Here is a 20,598-nt window from a genome sequence, read left to right as displayed (position 1 = left end):
GCAGCTGGGACTGGACAGCTTCCTCCCCTCAAACACTGATGAGGTCCAGCAATTCGCCATTGCTCCATGCTGGGGCTCACTTGGCGTGTGGAGGCATGGTCACCTGGAAAGATTTGCTGATAGCACTCCACACCACACCGGGCTGAGCAAACAGGAAGGGGATTTTTAAAATTCCCGGGGAATGTAAAGGGTGGGTCACATGGTTGGTTACCTGAGGCCAGGACAGTAGAGTTTGAACTGATGACCAGAGTGGCTAGAACAGGCATTGTGGGATACTGCCAAATAATTCTGGAGGCCATTCACAGCGCATTGGGCGGCCACACTGGCGCCGCAGCGCTGCAGCGGCAGCACAATACTCGCTATTCCTCTCGGGGAGGTGGAGTACCTACAGCGCTGTATCTCCTTGGGTACACCGCTGCAAGTGCCCTGCCAGTGTGGACGAGGAGTGAGTTACAGCGCTGGGGGCGGCTTTACAGCGCTGCAACTCACAAGTGTAGCCAAGGCCTTAGTCAGATCCGCTGACTCAAAGGGGAGAATTTTGTCTCATGTTGATATATGGCTTGCCTTGAAGATTAGGGCTGAGGGAACAATTGATTATTTGGTCTAGGGACCAAACTGGAAAAAAATTTCAGAGAATAGATTTTATTAGCTCAAAAACTCAAAATAAAAAAAATTGTTTTGAGTTGCTTGAAACATTTGGGTTGACTTGAAACAATGTTTCCTCCCAAATCTTTCATTTTAGTTTGGTTGTTTGTTGTTTTTCACCCTTGCATGTGCGTGTGTTTGTGTTTGTTTTACTTTGGCCAAATTTCAAAATGCAATACTGTTTTGAAATAAAAAAATGAAAACAAGATGTTTTGAAATGGTCAAAATGAAATGTTTTGACTTTTTTCTAAAACTTTACAAAATAGTTTTGGATCTTTTTTTTTTTTAAATTCCACCCAAATTTGCAAAGCTTTAGAGCCCCCCTCCCCCCCAAAGAACTTTTTGTTGAAATTACTCTTTGCCAAAAAATGTTTGCCAAGCTCTGCTGAAGAGAACTTTATCTGCCTTGTAAAGCATCTTAATGCTCCCGTATTTTGGTAGTCTGATGCTGATGCAGGACAACATTATTATTGAGAGCTTGGAGAAGGGAGTCTATATTGGAAATAGGCCAGTCCTATTAGGATTTAGCACCCGTGATAATTAGTATTAAAGGATATCTTTAATAGTCCAAGAATCATTTGAAATACCTACAGATTTGGAACTAGGGTTCATATTCTGCCAATATCAGCTTGGCTTTTCATCCATTCTGGGTAGCTTATTTTAATTCCATGCAATTTGTGATGTACACCTTTACCCCGATATAACACGAATTCGGATAGAACGCGGTAAAGCAGGGCTCCAGCGGATCAAAGCAAGTTCGATATAACGTGGTTTCACCTATAACGCGGTAAGAGTTTTTTGGCTCCTGAGGACAGCGTTATATCGGGATAGAGGTGTATCTTGTTTTTCAGGTGAGATGAAAACAGAGGTCCCATCTGGTCTATATGATCATTAAAGATCTTATTTCTTTGTTTATAAGGGGAGGGGTTCTGTCTTCTGGCCAAAACTTCTCCATCCCCAGTGACTGTGCACTGGTTGACTGCCAACCTCCATTTCGGAGGTGGTTGTATTTTGGTCAGGCTGTATAGCAAACTTCATTCTGTATTTTTTGGGTGCCCGAAACTCCCATTAAAAGCCAACTCTCTCATATAAGCCAGGTGGTGATGTATTAGTGGTACAGATGGACCCTTGCAATGAAACTTTTTTTTTTTTTTTTAAACTATCCTGCCTTGTAGAAAGAGGTTCTCTATCCCTGGATTTCAGTTTGCATACTGCACTAAACTGGTCCAACATGAGACCGACTTCCTACTTCTATATGAGGCGTTTCCAGTGTATTGGATTTCTAATGTTTAATGTTCTGTGTACTATAGATGTTAACAGGAGGTAGATGCTATACCCAGGAGAGCTCTCTATCACTAAGGGAGGAGAAAGAGTGGTGGGCTTGTAGATTTTGGTTTTCTTTTCTTTTTTTAAACTGAATGGCAATGGGAAGCGGCTTGTTAAATGATATGGGCCAAATTCATCCCTTGTGTAAGTCGGTGGTATTTCCTCTGCAATGAATGTGGCCCTGTAGTCACACTCTTCTGTTTCCCACCCCTTTGCACCCCTGATTACAGGCCTGATTTTTAAAGAGGTTTGTTCCCAACATCTGTATTAATAGCATATGCAAATCCTATTTCAATACTCAAGGATCTAATTTGTGGGTGCAGTTGGGCAATTAGGTATCTAAAAGGTAGAGTTTGCCACTGCAGATGCAAAATGGTTCTTGTCAGAACAGGACACATTTTTTAAAACTCTTCTGAAGAGTTTATCAGCCATGTGGAATTTCCAAATTTGAATAAAAACTGGAAAAATCTCAGTGAAATTGCCACAATTTCCCCCTTTTTTTAAACCAGTTCTTGAACTGACAGAAATGTCTGAAAACATTTTAACGATTTTAAATTTTAAAAAATTGGGGAAATTTTTCAGAAAAGAATTCCACATATAACATTAACAAATGTAAGCCTCACAACATCCCGATGGGGCAGTTAAATATGGGAAGGCTGGGGCAGAGAGAATCTAAGACTTCTCAGGCCCAGGACTGTGGATGGCTATGTCCTGAGCCATAATCATTAGTTTGTATTTATTCTGTTTTAAGATCTTTTAAAACCTAGGGGCTACTGTATTCCTAATCTTTATTTGCACTGCAGGCTGGTTTGGGGAAACTTGCAAATAATCCAGTCAATCCACAGTGGAAATACCTCCCTGGGTTCTTGGAGTTCTCACTTATCAGGGGGTAGCCGTGTTAGTCTGTATCTACAAAAACAACAAGGAGTCTGGTGGCACCTTAAAGACTAACAGATTTATTTGGGCATAAGCTTTCGTGAGTAAAAACCTCACTTCTTCGTTCTCACTCTATCCCATGGATGGAGTCTGACAGATCATTTTATAAGCCCTCAAGAGGCCTCTGTTTAATCAACAGTAACATTCTTTTATATACAAAAAGATTAGAATTTAGGACAGGCCAGCGTAAGGATATAACACATACTCTGTGTATTCAATATGTGCCTGAAGAAAAGACCTGAATAGTACTGCCTCCCAGCTATTCCTAATGACTCAAACAGCCCTTACTCATGTGGGTTATCACCCTGAAGTCAAAGGAACTGCTCCCATGAATAAGGGTCACAGTATCAGGCACTTGGGGTATGTCTACACTGCAATAAAAACCCCATGGCACCGGTCTCAGAGCCTGGGGTCAGCTGATTTGGTCTCACGGGGCCCAGGCTGTGGAGCTAAAAATTGCAGTGACAGCAGTGTAGACGTTCGGGCTTGGGCTGGAGCCCAGGCTCTGAGACCCAACCCCCTCGTGTGACTTCCCCCAGCCTGACTCCAAATGTTGACACTGCAATTTTTAGCCCCACTGGCTGGCCCAGGCTTGTGGGGCTAAGCTCAGCCATGCCAATGGTCTGTTGTTGCAGTGTAGATGTACCTTACTGTTTATAACGCGTTGCTGGAATGATTTCTGGCCATCGTTATTGGAAATTCTGGTAACTTCTGTTGTCAAAAATGCTTCTTCCTCACATCCCTGGCTCATTCGGTTAGTAGTGACCATGCTAGGGATGGGTCTGATGCAAACGCGTTCAGAGCCGGATCAGAACTCTTCCATCTGGTGCCTTCCTCTCTTCTACACCATGAACCCTGTGATTGTAAGCCCTCTCCCTCTTAATAAGGGATCACCCCAACCTAGGTCCCCAAGCCATTTCACAGTGTTTAACCTCTCCCACTCACTCCAGCTATCCAGAATTGTGCCCAGGCACAGTAGCACCATCTCCTAGCTGATTGGCAGAACTGCTTCACAACCACAAGCACTCAAAAATCATGAGTTAGTCCCCCAAAAAACATGAGAATTAAAAAAATAATAAATGTGGAGTATTTATTTGCCTTGGGTGGTGGTGTCATATTTTCAAACTTTTCTCCCCAACCATGAGGGCTAGAAACTTAACTTTTATTAAAATAAAAGCTGGGTGCCTCATGTAATCACTTGAATCTAGGAGCTGTTTTTTCTTTTTCTTTTTCTTTTCTTTTTTTTTTAAATGCCAAATACCACAGGACATGTGATCAAATCAGGAAACTTTGTGTGCAGGAGTTTCTGCACTTTGCACAGTTCTATGTAACACTTCATGTTCTTATGCTAAAATGCCATATTTCAAAGGTTTTTACATATTTGGGTTTTTTAAATATAAAAACACATTTTTGGTATCCAGTCAAAAAGACCTAGACATCTGTAGGCTCCCCTCCAGTTTTAAAGGAAAGTTCTCAGCCCACCTCTATTAGGCCACCTTTTTTGTCAGTCTTTGGAGTTGGTCACTTAATACAGGATTCACTAGCAAATGGTTCTTGAACTTGTTATGTTTGTGGTATATACACAGAGAATTTAAATAAAAACATAAAATACTCTAGTTGGAAGGTTGCAATATAACACTACTTTACTTAGAAGAATCCAGAAAAATGTACTGTAGCCAAAAACAGAGAGAGACAAAGCAAGCTGTTCCCTGGCTAAAACAGAAGCATGCCTCATTCTGTGCTGAATCGCTGCAGACTGAGAACACAGACTGCATGCTTCCTTCAGAGCCCCCTAGCCTGCAAGCAGGACAAGGAAAACCCTTAGGATTTTAAGGGGAGAGCTTGTGATTTTAACAGTTTTTAGTTTACACTGCAGTTTTCTTCCTCCTTCCTCCCCACTACAATCTACCCATGCAGATTGACTTTTCCAGTATTTTGTGTGGAATATTTTCCAACCCTTGCCCTTCCCTTGTGGTGCTGAGATTCCTGTTTCTGAATGGTTTAAAAACCATTTAATTGAATCCCCATAACTGAACCAAGGAAAGAAAACTATCAAATTAACCATCATTAACGTTCCTGTATTGCAGAACGGAATCCAAAGTCTGGTCCCCTCTGGTGACAGAGGAGGGAAAGCCCAATCCATACAAGATGAATCTAGCATCTCAACCCCAGGTAAGTAATAATGGGCTTGTGCTATTTGTTGTTTCCTCACTGTGCCCTGTCCTAGAGTGGCATATGACCTGATTCTCAGCTGTGCTAAGCATCTCTAGCTCCAGCTGATTTCAGTGGAAACAGTGGCCTCAAATCTTCAAAGAGCGAGCAGACTAGCTGTGATAGTGCTAGGTTTTTAAGGTCCAGCTTGAGAAAGCCCTGGCTGGGATGATTTAGTTGGGGATGGTCCTGCCTTGAGCAGGGAGTTGGACTAGATGACCTCCTGAGGTCCCTTCCAACCCTGATATTCTATGATTCTATGATCTCTGTGAGGGAGAGTGAGCTAGTCCTTATTCTGAACTCTGCTGTGGCCCAGCTGAGCTCTTAACGAGGCTTGATGTGGTGCATGATGAGCTGGGTTTGGAAAGAGCCTTGTGTTTTCTTTGTACTCATTTTTGCCATACTGCCCATGATGTGCTAGGCACTCATCTGGTCTAGTGAGAAAGACAGGCCCTGCCTCAAGGAGCTAGCAGCCTCAGGCTGGCTTTGGAACATGGCGTAGCCTGGAATGTTGTTAGGTCCCAGACATCATTCTATAGCCTCAGAATTGCTCTAGGTCGGGGTGGGCAAACTATGGCCTGGGGGCTGCATCCGGCCCGCCAGATGTTTTAAGCCGGCCCTCGAGCTCCTGCCAGGGAACGAGATTGGGGGCTTGTCCCGCTCCCTGTGGCTCCTGGAAGCAGCGGCATGTTCCCGCTCTGGCTCCTATGTGTAGGGACAGCCAGGGGGCTCCGCACGCAGCCCCCGCCCCAAGCACCGTCCCTGCAGCTCCCATTGGCCAGGAACCGCAGCCAATGGGAGCTGCAGGGGCGGCACCCATGGATGGGGCGGTGTGCATAGCTGTCTGGCCGTGCCTCCGTGTAGGAGCTGGATGGGGGACATGCCGCTGCTTCTGGGAGCTGCTTGAAGTAAGCACCGCTCGGAGCTTGCACCCCTGACCCCCAACCCCCTGCCCCAGCCCTGGTCCCCTCCTGCCCTCAAACCTCATGGTCCCAGCCAAGAGCATCCTCCTGCACCCCCAACCCTTCATCCCCAGCCCCACCCCAGAGCCCTCACCCCCTCCTGCACCCCAATCCCCAATTTCGTGAGCATTCATGGCCCCCCTCCCCCATACAATTTCCATACCCAGATATGCCCCTTAGGCCAGAAAGTTTGCTCACCCCTTCTCTAGGTGCTGCCCTGAAGAACTTATCTAAATGACTTACCAATGGTGAGCTGTTTGGGGCAGGGACTATGTGTATATGTGAACAGTGCCTATCACACAGCGGGTGCAACAGAATATAGGCCATAAAGAATAGTTTGAACACTTTAATCTTAATCATTGCTAAACTTGTTGGCTTTCCTAGATAAGAGAGGCCCCAAGGCAGGGTGGGAGACAAATGATTCATTCTCACAATGACTCATTTATGCTAAAAATGCAGGGATACTGACTAATGGGAAAGCTTTGGAGATGGGGGAGTGCCACCCTTTCAGTTCCTTTGTGGTGTGCATAGTCCATTTGAGGACACGGGTTTTGAAGCATGCTAGTGGCCTGTTTCAATTCAATTTCAGTCAATTTTAGGGGACAAAGGCAGTGAGGTTCCTTTGGAAGTCAATGGGATGAAGACATCCAACTCCCATTAGTGCCTTTCCCCCTTTATTAGCATGACAAAGTGCACTAAGTGGGGTCAGACTTAATATATGAAGGCCAATCCTCAAATGTATTTTGGCTCCTAACTTCCGTGAAAATCATTGAAAGCTAGAAGCCTAAATGTCTTGGAGGATCTAGACCTAAGTGTTTATAACCCATCCTATACAAAGATAATGTGCCCATTTTGCATCACTGTCCATTTGTGGCAGAGAGGAGAAGCCTTTGTTTTGTTTCATGCCAGGAGATACAAATAAACCTTGGGGGTTGACAGCTTTAAAAACAAAATTTCCCATTGTTATTTTCAGCCTCTGCCTTTGGCTGTGATTTGGCTCTGTTAGCAGAGGCCCGGTTTCACATAGCTCCTGGTGTCCAATCCCCAAAGAATTTTTTGAGCCAAATTCAGATGGTTACACGTGTGTCAATGTGGAATAACTGCAGTGAAATCAGAGGAGTTGCTCTGGATTTGCACCAATATAATGGATCAGAATCTGGTCCTAGAACTTACCATGTTTGAGGTTTTTTTCTAGCGAAATTAGAATGTGAGAATAGTTCATTGTGTAACCAGGAAAATACTAATTTGTCCTGCTACATTTATGTGGTAAACTTGTACCACAAAACGAACCTTTGTATAGAATAAGACCATCTTGATGCAATAACTTGGAGCTATTTGCCCAGGAACTGTCCTGGATCTCCTCTTTTTCCCTGTTCCATGCCAGGCTCGGAGGGGATCAGTGTTCATGGTAGGCTAGCAGCTGATGTACAGAACTTGCTGTAGCACTTCTCCCAGTCAACTCCTCAAGTGGCTGAGACAAGTAAAGCTACAGCAAGCCACATAAGCTGGTAGGTTGGGAGGGGATAAGGCAGAGGTGGACATTATGGCTGTGGGTTCTCTGGTGGGTTTCTAGCCTGTGAGTTATGGAGAGTTGGGGCCCAAACCACCTGGATTCACGCTTTCCTACCTCCAAACACTGGAGAAGTTCAGAGCTGGAGCTTGTGACTTGGCCACCTTGGCTGGGGCTAGTCTCGTAGCATGCTCTGACACTGCATTGCAGGACTATAGAATATTGTATAAACTCCATCCTTTGGAAGAGGTGGGCAGACATGACCCTCGAAGTACTAAAGATCCCCCAGCACTTCTGTAAAAGCAAGGATAACCTCAGTGCTTGGCTAATGCTTCCTCTCTTAAATGAAGCAAGAGTTAAATCCAAGGCTATGCGAGAACTATTGCTGAGCTTATACTGGCTGTTGAATTTACCTACATAGTTGTTTTGCCACCAACCTCTCTCTGTTTTGTAAATCACTTAAAAATGCCTAGAGGTGTGGATTCTTTTCAGTTTAAAGCAGGGGCAGACCAAGGGGTTCTCAGGAACTTTGGTGATGAGCACAGTATAAACCCCTGAATAGACCGCATAGGGACTGTGTAGTCCTGAGGTGCAGCCTTCAGCTCTCTTGTTCCTGTAAGCACAGGACAAAAGAGTTGATCCAAGTTCAACTGCAGGTTTTTATTGCTTAAGAACTCAGGCAAGCAGTTTCTATTGGCTTATAAAGAAAGCTCTAAGTGAAAGCAAACATTATGGGTGTGCCCCTTTGATTTTCAGCCCTCGGCTACCAACTGCCTGCTGATGCAGCTCTCCGAGACATGGAGGGCTGGAAGGGATCAGGAGAGGTCATTGAGGCAGGGCCAAGTATACCAGACTATCCCTCACAGGTGGTAGGTCTAACCTATTCTTAAAAACCTCCCGTGATGGGGATTCCACAACCTCCCTTGTTACAGAGCTTAACTAACCTTATAGTAAAGTTAGAAAGCGTTTTAATGTTCCAACCTAAATCTCTCTTGCTGCTTTCTTCTTTTCCTACCTTCAGTGGACATTGAGAAAAATAGATTCCTGTCCTCTTTGACAGCCCTTACCATATTTGAAGACTGTTATCAGATCTCTTCTCAAGATTAAATATGAACATTTTTTTAACCGTTCCTCACAGGTCAGGTTTTCTAAACCTTTATTCATTTTTGTTGCTCTCCCCTGGACTCCCTCAATTTTGTCCACATCTTTGCTGAAGTTTGGTACTCGGAATTGGACATGATACTCCCATCTTGAGGCCTCACAAGTGCTGAGTAGAGCAGAACAATTACCTCCCATGTCTTACATAAAACACTCCTGTTAATACACCCAAGAATATTAGTCTTTTTTGCAACAGCATCACATTTTTGGCTCAGATTCAACTTTTGATCCACTCTAACCCACAGATCCTTTTCAGTGGTACTACTGCCTAGCCAGTTATTCCCCATTGTGTATGTGTGCATTTGATTTTTCCTCTCTAAGTGAAGTATTTTGCATGTGTCCATATTGAACTTCATCTTGTTAGTTTCAGACCAATTAATTCTCCAATTTATCAAGGTTACTTTGAATTCTAATCCTGTCCTCCAAAGTGCTTGCAACCCCTCCCAGCTTGGTGTCATCTGCAAGTTTTATAAGCATACTCTTCACTCCATTATCCAAGTCATTAATGAAAATATTGAATAGTACCTGATCTAGGACAGACAGCTGTGGGACCCCACTAGATACGTCCTGGCAAAATATGGGCATCCCTGGATTAAAGGGTTACTTCCAGTGTCTCTAGGCTTAATCTTCACATCAGGTTTGTCATCACTCTCCTCTTAGAGCCTGTTTAAAAGTGGAGCCAGCTGCAGCAGTCTTAACAAATTGAGGCACTGGATAAATCACTCTCTCTCCTTTAGTATGCGAGCAGGACAAACTGGCACAGTGAGGGAAGAGTTCTGCAATCCAACCCATAATCGGAAGAGCCCACTGAGCTTGCCAGCTTTGCCAGTGCCTCTTTAAATGTCTCGAGCCAATCTGCCAAGAAAAAAAGAATAATGACATGAATAACACCCGCTTTTAATAAACCTTAGGGGGTTTTGTCCGTACCCCATTCAATGACTGCTGCAAGTGATACTTTGCAACGTAGACACCGTGTGACTGCGATGTCAACTTGAAAGTGCTAATTTCTCCGGGAAATGTAGCAAACATGCCAGGTTGGCTAACTTGGGGGCTCTGTGTATAGAATAGCAAATTAGACTTCATGATCTTGCCTGTTGCAAATGGGTTTTTTTATCCATCATCATACCCTGAGCAGATCATGCTGTCTATGCCAGCCTTGCAAAACTTTCAAGAATTTTACCAGCATAGGCCTAATAAAATGATGATTTAACTTTTTACCAACATCATTGTACAAGTTATTATATTTTACTTTTGTTGGGTGAGTAGATGTTTTTGTTGGACATGCAGAATCTTAGAAGCAACTATCATTATAGCTTACTCATAATTAAAAATAATTAGTAAATTATTCTTAGCAATAGTTAGATATAGAACTTTCATTTATTCACTTGCAGAATAGATAGCATGTGTTTTGAGGTGGCTTTTTGCTCTGCCAGAAGCATAGTACTTGTTCATATGAGTGTGGGGGCCATATACTGAACAGAATGACTAGTTTTGGTCCCATATTACATACACAACTATATGTGGTTCATTTAGGGACTGTTCCAAAACTCCTTGAAGAAGATTCTCATTGTCTCCAAGAGGTCCAGCCTTAGGATGTACAGAGAGCAATCATTCAAATGAATAGCTAGGACTGTGGGAAGTTTAGCTAGAGAGTTATGGCTGTGGTAGCATATGTATCACATCGTAGAGTGATGATAAAACCAGCTTTTACTAAAAAAGCCTGTAACCCTCCAGTAGCGATGGGTCAGCTAGCTGATGTAGTTCTGTGTTGGGTGTGACTGTTAACTTTGGAGGAAGGAAATGACTGGTATATTTGCTCAATTATTTCACTTGTGCTTCTCACCCAAATCTTAAGGGTGTCACATTCAGCATCTGTTTCCACTTGAGTTACCCTTCCCCTCCTCCCCCCCACCCCAGTGGAAAGGACAGAACCACCTGCCCTCTGTGCTTCATTTCCCTGTTTCATAGGGATCCAAATAGGAGAGGAAGAATGACTTGCTGGTTAAGGTAATGAGTTGGAACCGGGAAGATCTGGGTTAAATTCCTGGCCCTGCCATAGACTCCATGAATGATCTTGGGCAAGTCACATAGTCGCTTTGTGACTCAGTTACCCAATCTATAAAATGGGGAATAATACTTCCTTTCCCCATCCTTTGTCTTGCCTATTTAGAGTGCATGCTCTTTGGGGCAGGGTCTGTCTCTTAGTATGTTTGTGAAGTGCCAGCACAGTGAGGCTCTGATCTCAGTTTGCACTTTTAGGTGCGTCTGTATTCAAATAATAATAAGCAGATAAAATGGGCTGTGAGAGCAGCTTCGAGAGTGTTCTAAGCTGCAGTCATTTCCAGGTGATCTGACCCATTTCCCAAAGGATCCTCTCTTCCTACTTTGAGGCACAAATATTAGAACATCCCCAAAAAATCTAAGTGGAAGATTCAGGTTTAAGGATAATTTAAGGTTTAAGGCTCCTTTAACCAAAAATTGTGTAAACTTAACAATGGAACAGTGATTTTTGTTTTGTCTTAAATAAGACATAACCTGCAGAAACATGTTCTAGTTACTTCTGAGAGTGAATAGCAGCATTCAGGTGATGGCTGAAACAGTCAGCCACATGTATCAACTTTCCCGAGGTTTCCTTAGGCAGCGTTGCTCACGTCCTATGGGGTGATGTAATTGTTTCCATTTTGTATATTTGTCTCCATGGAGATTTAGAAGCCATAAAGTATAGAGAGTGGGTGTGTTGTTGATATGACCTTTGATAAGGCCGTGGGTGTACTAGCAGTCTGTGTGAAGCAATAGTCTATAACGTAACCATCTCCAGTTGGAGATGGCTGAACTTTGTTGGCTTTTGGTGACCTCCTGTTTTTCTTTATTTAGGCAGCATTACTACATAGGTATGGAATGCTTTAGGAAAGTCAGAGAGAGAGAGAGAGAGAGGATGTGGGAAGCTGGTCAGACAGCTTTGTCCCCTTGCCTCCCTCTCATCAAAAAAATCTTCCAAATTTCTACTCTGCTTTCAAAACATGAGAAAAGCTTTTGGAAGGATGAGAAAAGAGTAAGGCTATGTGAAGACACTCTAATCCCCAAGAGCCGTGACACATCCCGTGGATCTCAGAGAGAGATGGGAGCTCAGACAGATTGGTCTGTGCACCGGGAATCAGTGAGAGAGTTGGCTGCAATAACTTTGTTTTTGAAGTTGCTAAATCTTTGGCTTAAACATACTTCTGTGAACTGTGCTCTTAAAGGCAGAGATGCAAAGCTAGCATGGTGTGTGCTGGGAGGGATGGGTTTGAGGTGAGAAGTTTGGTTCCAGATCTGAACAACTCCTGTCAATAAACCTAAAGCTCATTGGATCTGAGATTTGGACTTAGACCCATCTCTAGTGTAGAGCAGATAAACAATGGACACCAAGAAATGTTAATATTCTTCTCTTGGAGCAGATATCTAGGTGCAGTATCCAGTTCAGTTCAAAAATCCAGTTCAAAAATCATGAGATTAGTTTAAAAATACCAGGAGATCTTCAAAATTCTGTGTTCTCATTTGCCCCCTGAGTTTGGAGCCTTTGTGGCAGAGGAGGGAGTCAGATTTTCAAGCTTTTCTCTCCCAACAACAAGGGCTAGAAACTTACTTTTTAAATAAAAACAGAGTCTCTCATGTAGCCCCATGACTCCACCAGCTGGGGTTGTAAGAAGCACCAAATATCGCAAGACCCTAAAATCAGGAGAGTTGACAACACTGTGAGACCTGAAATGGGATTTCAGCAGTTTCCCTGCCTTGCTTGGGGCAGCACGCCTGCCCTCCACAAGCACAGCGGGGAGGCAGCAGTATCTCTTCGAATGCTGCTGAAGGAGGAGTGGTAGCAAGAACCCTTGCCCCTCCTAGTACAGCTTTTGGCTTCACTTGGAAAGGAGAGCGGGGTGGCGGGAGGAGGTGGGAGAATGGAAGCTTTGACTGTAGGGAAGAAGAATCCTGCTCCTCAGTCCCTTTATTTTCCCTGTGTGACATAACCCCTCAGAATTTCCTATTCCTTGTGTACCAGATGTGGGTGGGTGGGCAGGCTCAGCCCAGCAGGATCCAAGTGTGGATCGGCTTAGTGTGAGGGGATCCAGGTATGGGATGAGAGGTTTCTGGGTGGGGCAATCTGGGTGCGGGTGGCTCTGGAGAATCTAGATACACAGGATCTCGTTAGGGGGTGGTGGTTCCGGGTGCAGGGGCAATAGGACTCTACGAGTGAAGGTGGTTGGGGCTCGGGGGGGACTGGGTGTGGGGAGATGGGGCTTGGTGGGGCGGGGCTGGGTGTGGGGGACAAAGTGGGAGGGTCTGAGTGCTGGGGGAGTGGGGCTTGATGGGGTGGGGGTCCAGGTGCAGCTGGTTGGGAACCAGTGGGGTGGGGGGCTTGTCAGAGGGGTACAGATGTTGGGAGGGAGGGCTTGTCAGGGTGAGGGTTCAATGGGCCTGCTTAATGGGGGAGCCCCATCTGCTGCTGAGGGGACGCCGCATGCCGGGCTCCCGACTCCCCTATCCCCTTTCATTCTCCACCCCCCCACACACATTCCCCCCCCACCTCCCCTCCCCTCACTCTCACATTCCATCTCCCCTTTCTCCCCCCCTGCCTCTTCTCCTCACCCCCCTTCCCTCATTTCTCCCAGCTCCACTGCAGTCACTCACTGGTGCACAGAATAGAAAACAGGAGGGCTCCCAGTACACAGAAGGGGGAGCATGGACCCAGGAGGTGGTGCTCACCTCCCCCCACCCCAGCATGGCTTCCCTTTGCTTTGGTGCCCTTTTCTGCAGAGAAACACAGGAAAGCTGGGGCGGGGGGGGGGGGCATTTTCTGTGGGCACACAGTCCCGCAGAATCCCCCCAGGAGTATTATTATACACGTGACTGAAACAGTTTTCTACTTGCATCCTCTTAATGGGGGTTTTAATAATTGCATTGGGCCAATTCTTTCCTGGGGTAAGAATATTGATTCTTCCCTTGGGTAATTGACAGAGTGGTCACTCTCATTTCTTGCTATCATCCACAGTCTCTGCCATGGGAAAGACTATCTTTATGGGCAGAAGAGCAGTGTCATCATTGTGCTTGAAATAAGACTTGAACAAAAGGCTTGAACACTGCTGGGTAAATGGGACATTAACTTCTTATTGTAGGGGTCGGTCTTTCATCAGTGTGTGAGAAACCTACAGGCCTAATGCCCAGACACTCCAATTGGAGATGACATGTGAAAGCTCCTCTTTCTAGCCCACACATGACTGGCTCTAGCTACCTCATTGGTTTCTAGTGACTCATGAATGGGAGCATTTCCGATTGACTCTGTCAGTTTGGGAACAGCAGCCAGCTGGCTAAGGAAATCTAGAAATGTTACTGAACATTAAAATGAACATTTTGTGGGGAATTTGTTTGTCCTTTTGAAATGGGCGGTTTATTCTGTACCAGTCAAACCGGTAGCATTGCTTTAGGGTTCTGAAATGTACAGAAGGAGTGCTGTGTTAATTGGGGTAAGGGATTGTAGACCCAAGAAGCTAAGATGGTGATGAGGCCTCTGGTTAATATTGTGTCACTTAGGCCTGAGACCCTTCACAATAGAACAGGGTCATCACAAATTTGAAAGATCTAGAGCAGGCATCCACACTAACAGCTCTTGCATCCACACAGAGAGCAGTGCACTGTGGGTAGTTATCTCACTGTGCAATTGACTGCAGGATGCTTTAGGAAGGGTTTGCAATGCCTCAGTGGGCAGGTACAGCGTCACATGATACAGGTTTCTCAATCCCATTGTTCCATGGGCATCCTGCTAGATCAGCGGCACACAAGCTGATTTTCAGTGGCACCCACACTGCCCGCGTCCTGGCCACCGGTCCGGGGGGCTCAGCATTTTAATTTAATTTTAAATGAAGCTTCTTAAACATTAAAAAAATCTTATTTACTTTACATACAACAATAGTTTAGTTATATATTATAGACTTATAGAAAGAGACCTTCTAAAAACGTTAAAATGTATGACTGGCACGCGAAATCTTAAATTAGAGTGAATAAATGAAGACTCGGCACACCACTTGTGAAAGGTTGCTGATCCCTGTGCTAGATTGTCAACTGAAGTGTGTGGGTGGAGGGAGAGGAGAGTGGTGTGTCTGGGGATGGGGGAGTCAGTGCTGAGGAATGTCAAAACAGCACAGCAGTCCCCACCCCACACACACCTTGCAGCAGCAGTCTGCCTGCCACTGTATTCCTAGTGCTGGGCAGAACAGGAGCATTCCATGTTAATGATTTGCTCTTTGGTCCTGGAGCATAGCAGCAGCTGGCTGTCAGATACTGTCAGACACTTCCCAGAGCTTTGAAAGGGGGGGGGGGGGGGTGCATGACTGCAGGGCAGCAGAGATCAAAACTGTGAGCAGAGCCATAGGTGCCAACTCCATGGGTGCTCTCAGGCTGGAGCACCCACGGGGAAAAATTAGTGGGTGCTCTGCACCCACTGGCAGCCAGGCTCCCCTCCCCCTGGATCCACCTGCCCCCTCTACCCCCCGGCACCGCATTCCCGCTCCTCCTCCTCCTATCTCCCAGCGTTTCTCTCCTGGGATGTGAGCACGCTCCGGGCAGGGGAGGGGAGAGGAGCGGGAACGTGGTGCGCTCAGGGGAGGAGGTGGGGATTTGGGGAAGAGGTTGGAATGGGGGCGGGGAAGAGGTGGGAAGAGGCGGGGTGGGGGGACCTCATGGAAGAGGTGGAGTGGGGACCGGGGTGGGGGTGGAGCACCCATGGGGAAGAGGGGAAGTCGGCGCCTATGAGCAGAGCGGTCATGATGATGGGCATTGTGGGATACTGGTGGAAGCCAGTTATGTCAACAAAACAAGCAGCAGCGTCTACACTGATGCTATGACTCTTAAAGTTTGCTGCAAATAGCTCTATGCCTCCCATTGAGGTGGTTTTATTTTGTTGGCAAAACAGCAGAGTTTTTCCACCAAAAGTAGCTTTGCAGTGTTTACACCTGCCCTGTTTTGTTGGCAAAAGGCAGCTTTTGCCAACAAAACTTTGTAGTGTAGACAAGGCCTTAATGTTCACGTGCCCAGCTGGCGTCATGTCCTAGCTTGCATAGCATTTAACAGTGTTTATGTCAAGAGCAATATGTGAATAATTCCATTTGTAGCTGCAGCAGTCTCTTCTTCAGAAGAATCTTCCTTGAGCATGTCTCTTCAGAATTTTGTCCTTTTCTTATTAAATAGCAACTTTCTATAGCCAGTGATTCTAAGTGTCCTGTAATATCTGCTTGAGGCAGCATAATCTAATGGCTAGTCCAGAGGCCCTAGGAATGGGCTGGCCTGGCACCAGTTAGCTCTGTGCTCTTGTCCTGTCACTTACCTCTCTACTCCCCATTTCTGGGCCTGTAGATGAGGTTCAGACTTACCCAGCATTAAGTGCTTTGGATGAAAAGTGCCATTGAAAGGCAAGATGATGGTGGAATATTTAAAAAAACACAAAAACCTTCCATTCTTTATTTTGATTAAATAAATACTAAGGAATTTTGGTTCCGGAGTTTTTAATCAAATTGATTGGAAGCTCAGATTGGAAGACTGACTGAATTAAATGGGACTCACAGCCTTGTAGCAGGTGAAATCCACTGTCTTGATAACTAACCTATGGGTATTTGTTACTCGGGAACCACATGCAAGAATTTTTAATGCCTTTCCATTTCTCCGCTTTATGTCGGCGAGAATATGAGGGGATCTTTTCAGAAGTGGCTAGTAATTTTTTGAATGCCTCAATTTTTCAATGCCCAACTTGAGATACCTTAACCAGGCCTGACTTTTGGATAGCGCTGAGCACCCATCCTCTGGAAATCAGGCCTCTTGAAGGTATGAGAGGTTGGAACCTCCTCCCCCCCCCCCCCCAAATCCACTAGTCACGTTTGAAAATGTCAGCCTACATTAGATCTGAATGGAAGCCCAGTCACATGATAAATCTGAACAGTCCTGCTCCCAGGGCTGGCTTACAGGGGGCTCAGTGAGAGGGCGGTTGTGCCAACTTGTGCTCCAGAATCAAACCATTCCATTAATAAAAAAATAAAAATAAAGAAGCTTGAGACTGAATTCAGTGGATCCAGTGAAGTTTGCCGACAGCTCGAGACAAAAGCTCTGATAGGTGTGCCCCAGCCCCGTCTTTCCAGTGATCTATCGTCGCTGACGCCTAATGTCTGCTTTATGGACTCTTTTGCTGTCAAGCAGAGTGAGCAGTTGTGGATAGGGATGCTTGTAGCACGAAGATCTTCAGGCTGCTGAGAGCTCTGTCCCAGTGTAGGGTCGCAGCTGGGTGGATTTGGGGAGAGTGCTTCTCTGGTTACGCAGAGCTGTCCTCGTGCTGCATGTTCATCGGGCTGCCCTGGCACTTCCCACCTGCATGTCAGACACTTCTGACATTGCCTTTGCTCCCTTGCATGCAGGAAATAAGGCACATAGGAAGCGCACACAACCGGAGTGCTATGCCATTCACTGCTGCCACCGCTTCCAGCACTGCCCCCAAAGTGATCACTGCCCAGTACAACAGTCCCGCAGGCCTGTACTCCTCAGAAAACATCCAGACCTTCAACAGTGCTGTGGAGTCTAAGTCATCTGGTGATGCCCAGGACCCCAGCAAGCCGTAAGTAGTTCCCCACTTCTCTCTCCCTGCGCCCTTCTTGGTGGGATGTCTGTTGTCATGGAGTGAGCTTTGTCATAAACTCATTGCGAGCGTATCCATTCTTTAACATGGGACAATTCTCTTTCAGGCTTGTGGAAGGAGTGCAGCTAGCAGGTGTGAGACTGGATGCAGTCCGGGGGGCATGGCTTGTGGGGGCAGGGAATATTCTGCAAGGTGCAAAGTTGAAATTAACAATTGTGTGTTTTTGTTTGCCAGAGACCAGCGCAGTTTCAGCGTGCGTTCAGCATGACATACCAGCCCTTAAAATCACCCTCTGACCGAAACAGGTGCCCAATGCTTTATTATCAGCACTTTGTACAATTAGTCTTTTCTTCTGGCTTTGCAAGCAGTGCTGGAAGGGTACAGTGTGGTACGGAGGAAAGAGCAGCCCCTTTTCAAAGAGAGCTTTGAAATGTTACAGGGACAATGTCCAGGCTTGGAGTTTTTATTAAACTGCCCTTTTCTTTGCATTTTAAAGAATTGCAAAGAGCTCTGGGCAGTTGTTTCTCTTCTGCTCAACCTGTTACATGGTTGAGATTGCAAGTCTGAAAACATACTCTACCTCGACAGTAATCCAAGCAGAACAGCCATGGGGGTGGGTTTGTGTTTGCATCTGACCTTTGCCAAGTAACTCTCACTTCACCAAAAAAACTAGCCTGCTTCTAGGCTGAAGTGCTAGAAACAAACCCGAGTATGTCCGATGATGTGAGCACAGGTCTGGGAGCCAGGAACCTGTTGGACTCTGTACTTGGCTCTGATACTGGCTTCCTCTCTGACCTTGAGCAAGTCGCTCACTTAGCCTCCCGACATCCCAGTTTCCACATCTGTAAAATGGAGATAATGATGATAACAAGAAGTCAGAGCACTTCGGTGTTATTTGTATTACCCTAGTGCTTAGAACCACTAGTCATGGACCAGGACGTCGTGGTGCTAGGTGCTGCACAAACACAGAACAGATGCCATCACAATCTGAAGATACTGGCCTCTGCTTTCAAAGGTGCCGTTTTATGCCTGTGCTTTAGGTGCTAGTCCTCTAAATCCCTGACTTGCAGGTGCAGTCAAAAGGGGGAGGTCTAGGAACTTCAATTGTGGTCACAGTTGTTTGTGCCTGCAGAAATCGAGACCTTTTAATACTAGTCTGAAAACATGGCTCCATATGTGCTTATGCTAGCTTGTAGCCACCCTGATAAGGTCAGGACAATGCCGTCAACGTTTTGGCTTCCCTGCCCCTAAGGGTTATTTTTGCCTTTTTTTTCCCCTGAGAGAAGGCTGGTGTCAGTGAGCCCCATAGGGCTGTCACTCCCCCCTCCCTCCCTGGAAAGAGGGCAGGTGGCAGTGGGTGGGCAGAGATTGTAAATAGCTGCTAAAGCCTAGCAGGATTTTGTTTACCAAACAGGTGTCCTTTTAGAACTGAATTAACAGCTACTGCAAGGCTGCTTTAATGGGGCCTACGCCTGTCCAAACCCCAGACAATAGTGACTGATGCTCTGTGGCTTGTTTTTCAATGGTTCAAACTTCAAAGTGGGGCTGGCACCATGTTCATCTAACATCACGTGATCTATAATGCACAGTCCCCATCCCCCATCCAGAGCATCTTTCTCTGAACTCAAGAGACCAGATCCGTGTGCCAGTGTTATTCCAGAGGAACGTAATTGAAATTGTCCAGCCCAGTGCATTTCCTCTAGATTTACACTGGTGTAAGTGATGCAGAGTCTGGCCAGAGAAACTGCAACCACTATACTTGGTTTTCAGATCTTTACAAAAGAATTGCCTTATGGTGACAGGGGGTGGGTGAGGGGAGGGACTTAGCATCTAGTTCCTCCTGCTACACTGTATCCTTTGGGTGGTCTGCATTGCAGTCTGGAGGTGGGACTGCAGTTCATGTAGGCATACCTGATCTAACTAGATTAAAACTAGCTCAGGCATGCCTCCGTGCGTTCAGTCACATCTCCTGACTGCAGTGTAGACATACCCTTTGTGCTCAGCCAGCACATCAGCATTAGCCAGAAGCTTTACCATAGAGCTGATCTTTGTATGGTGGATCCTTCCAGTGAAAGGAATGCCTGATTTGAAGTACTCATTTCAGAATTGCTTGGGAATTTGGTTTAGTCCTCCATTAACTTCTTCCTTCCTTCCTTCCTTCCTTCCCCCCTCTGTGTTTTCCTCTCAACTCTGCAACCCTAAAAAAAAAAAAAAAAAATACCCAACCTCCCTTGTAACCCTTTCCTGCCTCTAGCCGTTTATCGCCTCCTGGGTTCCAGGCACCTTTTGCAACGGTCTATAATCCTCTCCAGCCGCACACCTCCTTGCCTCCATTGCAAAGGAGGCACAGCACCTCCTCCATCCCAAGCCAAGTGAGAGTGGGGCCCGAACAGCTAAAGCAAGCCGCTCAGATCTGCCCCAACAGCCCTGTGGAAGTGGAGGTGCCGGGACTCAAAGTGGTGCACGTGCAATTTAATTCCCCCTTGCAGCTCTATTCCCAGAGAAACATCCTGGATACTTTACAAGGGCAGATCTCTTCCGTTAGCCCTGCTTTTCCCAGGTAACCTTGCCTGCTGCGTGCGTGGCTTACTCGGCGCACATGTGCATCCACGGCTTCATCTCCACAAGTGACTTGTTATTTGTCCATTGCTCACAGTGTCAACCTGTCACCAAGAATCCAAGGTTTTATGTGTCACCTTTCTGAATGAAAACGTAGTGCATGATGTTCTCATCACAGACACTTTCTCTGCATTGCATTTCTTTGCTGTGCACAATGCAAAGCACCGAAATGTACCAAATCAATCTGCCACTCTCCTCTGCTGCTTTTTTTACTTACACACACACACGTAAAACGTACAAGATTTGATTACTTGAAAAATGGTCTTGTACTGACTTGACTTGTTCAGTGGAAGGGTGAGTGGGGTTGCTGTTTAAAGCACCAGACTGGTAACGTTTCATTCCCGAATTCCTAATTCGGTAGTGACTGGAAGGCACTGCCATCTGTCCAGCTGGTAAGTGTCCTGTGAGCTTTCATTTCACGTATCACTGGTGGGTGTATGTGTGTACTGAAGGATCAGGCTATGTAGCCTGAGTTAGTCCAATTTCTGGCAAGAACAGGCTCCTCCTCCCCAGTGTTCAATTCCAGGCAGGTGACACCTACTAATTTTGGAGGCAGGGTGACCTAGTAGAGCATTGGACTG

General features: G+C 45.9%; 1 protein-coding gene across 8 annotated transcripts in view; it reads left to right on the top strand.

The window, feature by feature from the left end:
• Positions 1-20,598, top strand: part of PDLIM1 (PDZ and LIM domain 1) — a 91,357-nt gene that overhangs the window by 55,819 nt on the left and 14,940 nt on the right. For 4 of the 8 annotated variants that reach the window (XM_065553274.1, XM_008171417.4, XM_065553273.1 and 1 more), the window contains exons 3-5: positions 4,995-5,079; positions 17,633-17,703; positions 19,653-19,958. In XM_065553274.1, coding sequence (XP_065409346.1) covers positions 4,995-5,079; positions 17,633-17,703; positions 19,653-19,958 — 462 coding nt within the window. Of the gene's footprint in view, positions 1-4,994; positions 5,080-17,180; positions 17,378-17,632; positions 17,704-19,652; positions 19,959-20,598 lie in introns of all 8 variants that reach the window. The other 4 variants (XM_065553277.1, XM_008171418.4, XM_065553276.1 and 1 more) reach the window with 2 other exon arrangements.

Source organism: Chrysemys picta, chromosome 7, assembly GCF_011386835.1.
Source record: "Chrysemys picta bellii isolate R12L10 chromosome 7, ASM1138683v2, whole genome shotgun sequence".
Classification (NCBI taxonomy): domain Eukaryota; kingdom Metazoa; phylum Chordata; order Testudines; family Emydidae; genus Chrysemys; species Chrysemys picta.
The sequence above is the reverse complement of the archived record's forward strand: the minus strand, read 5'-3'. Positions and strand labels throughout refer to the sequence as shown.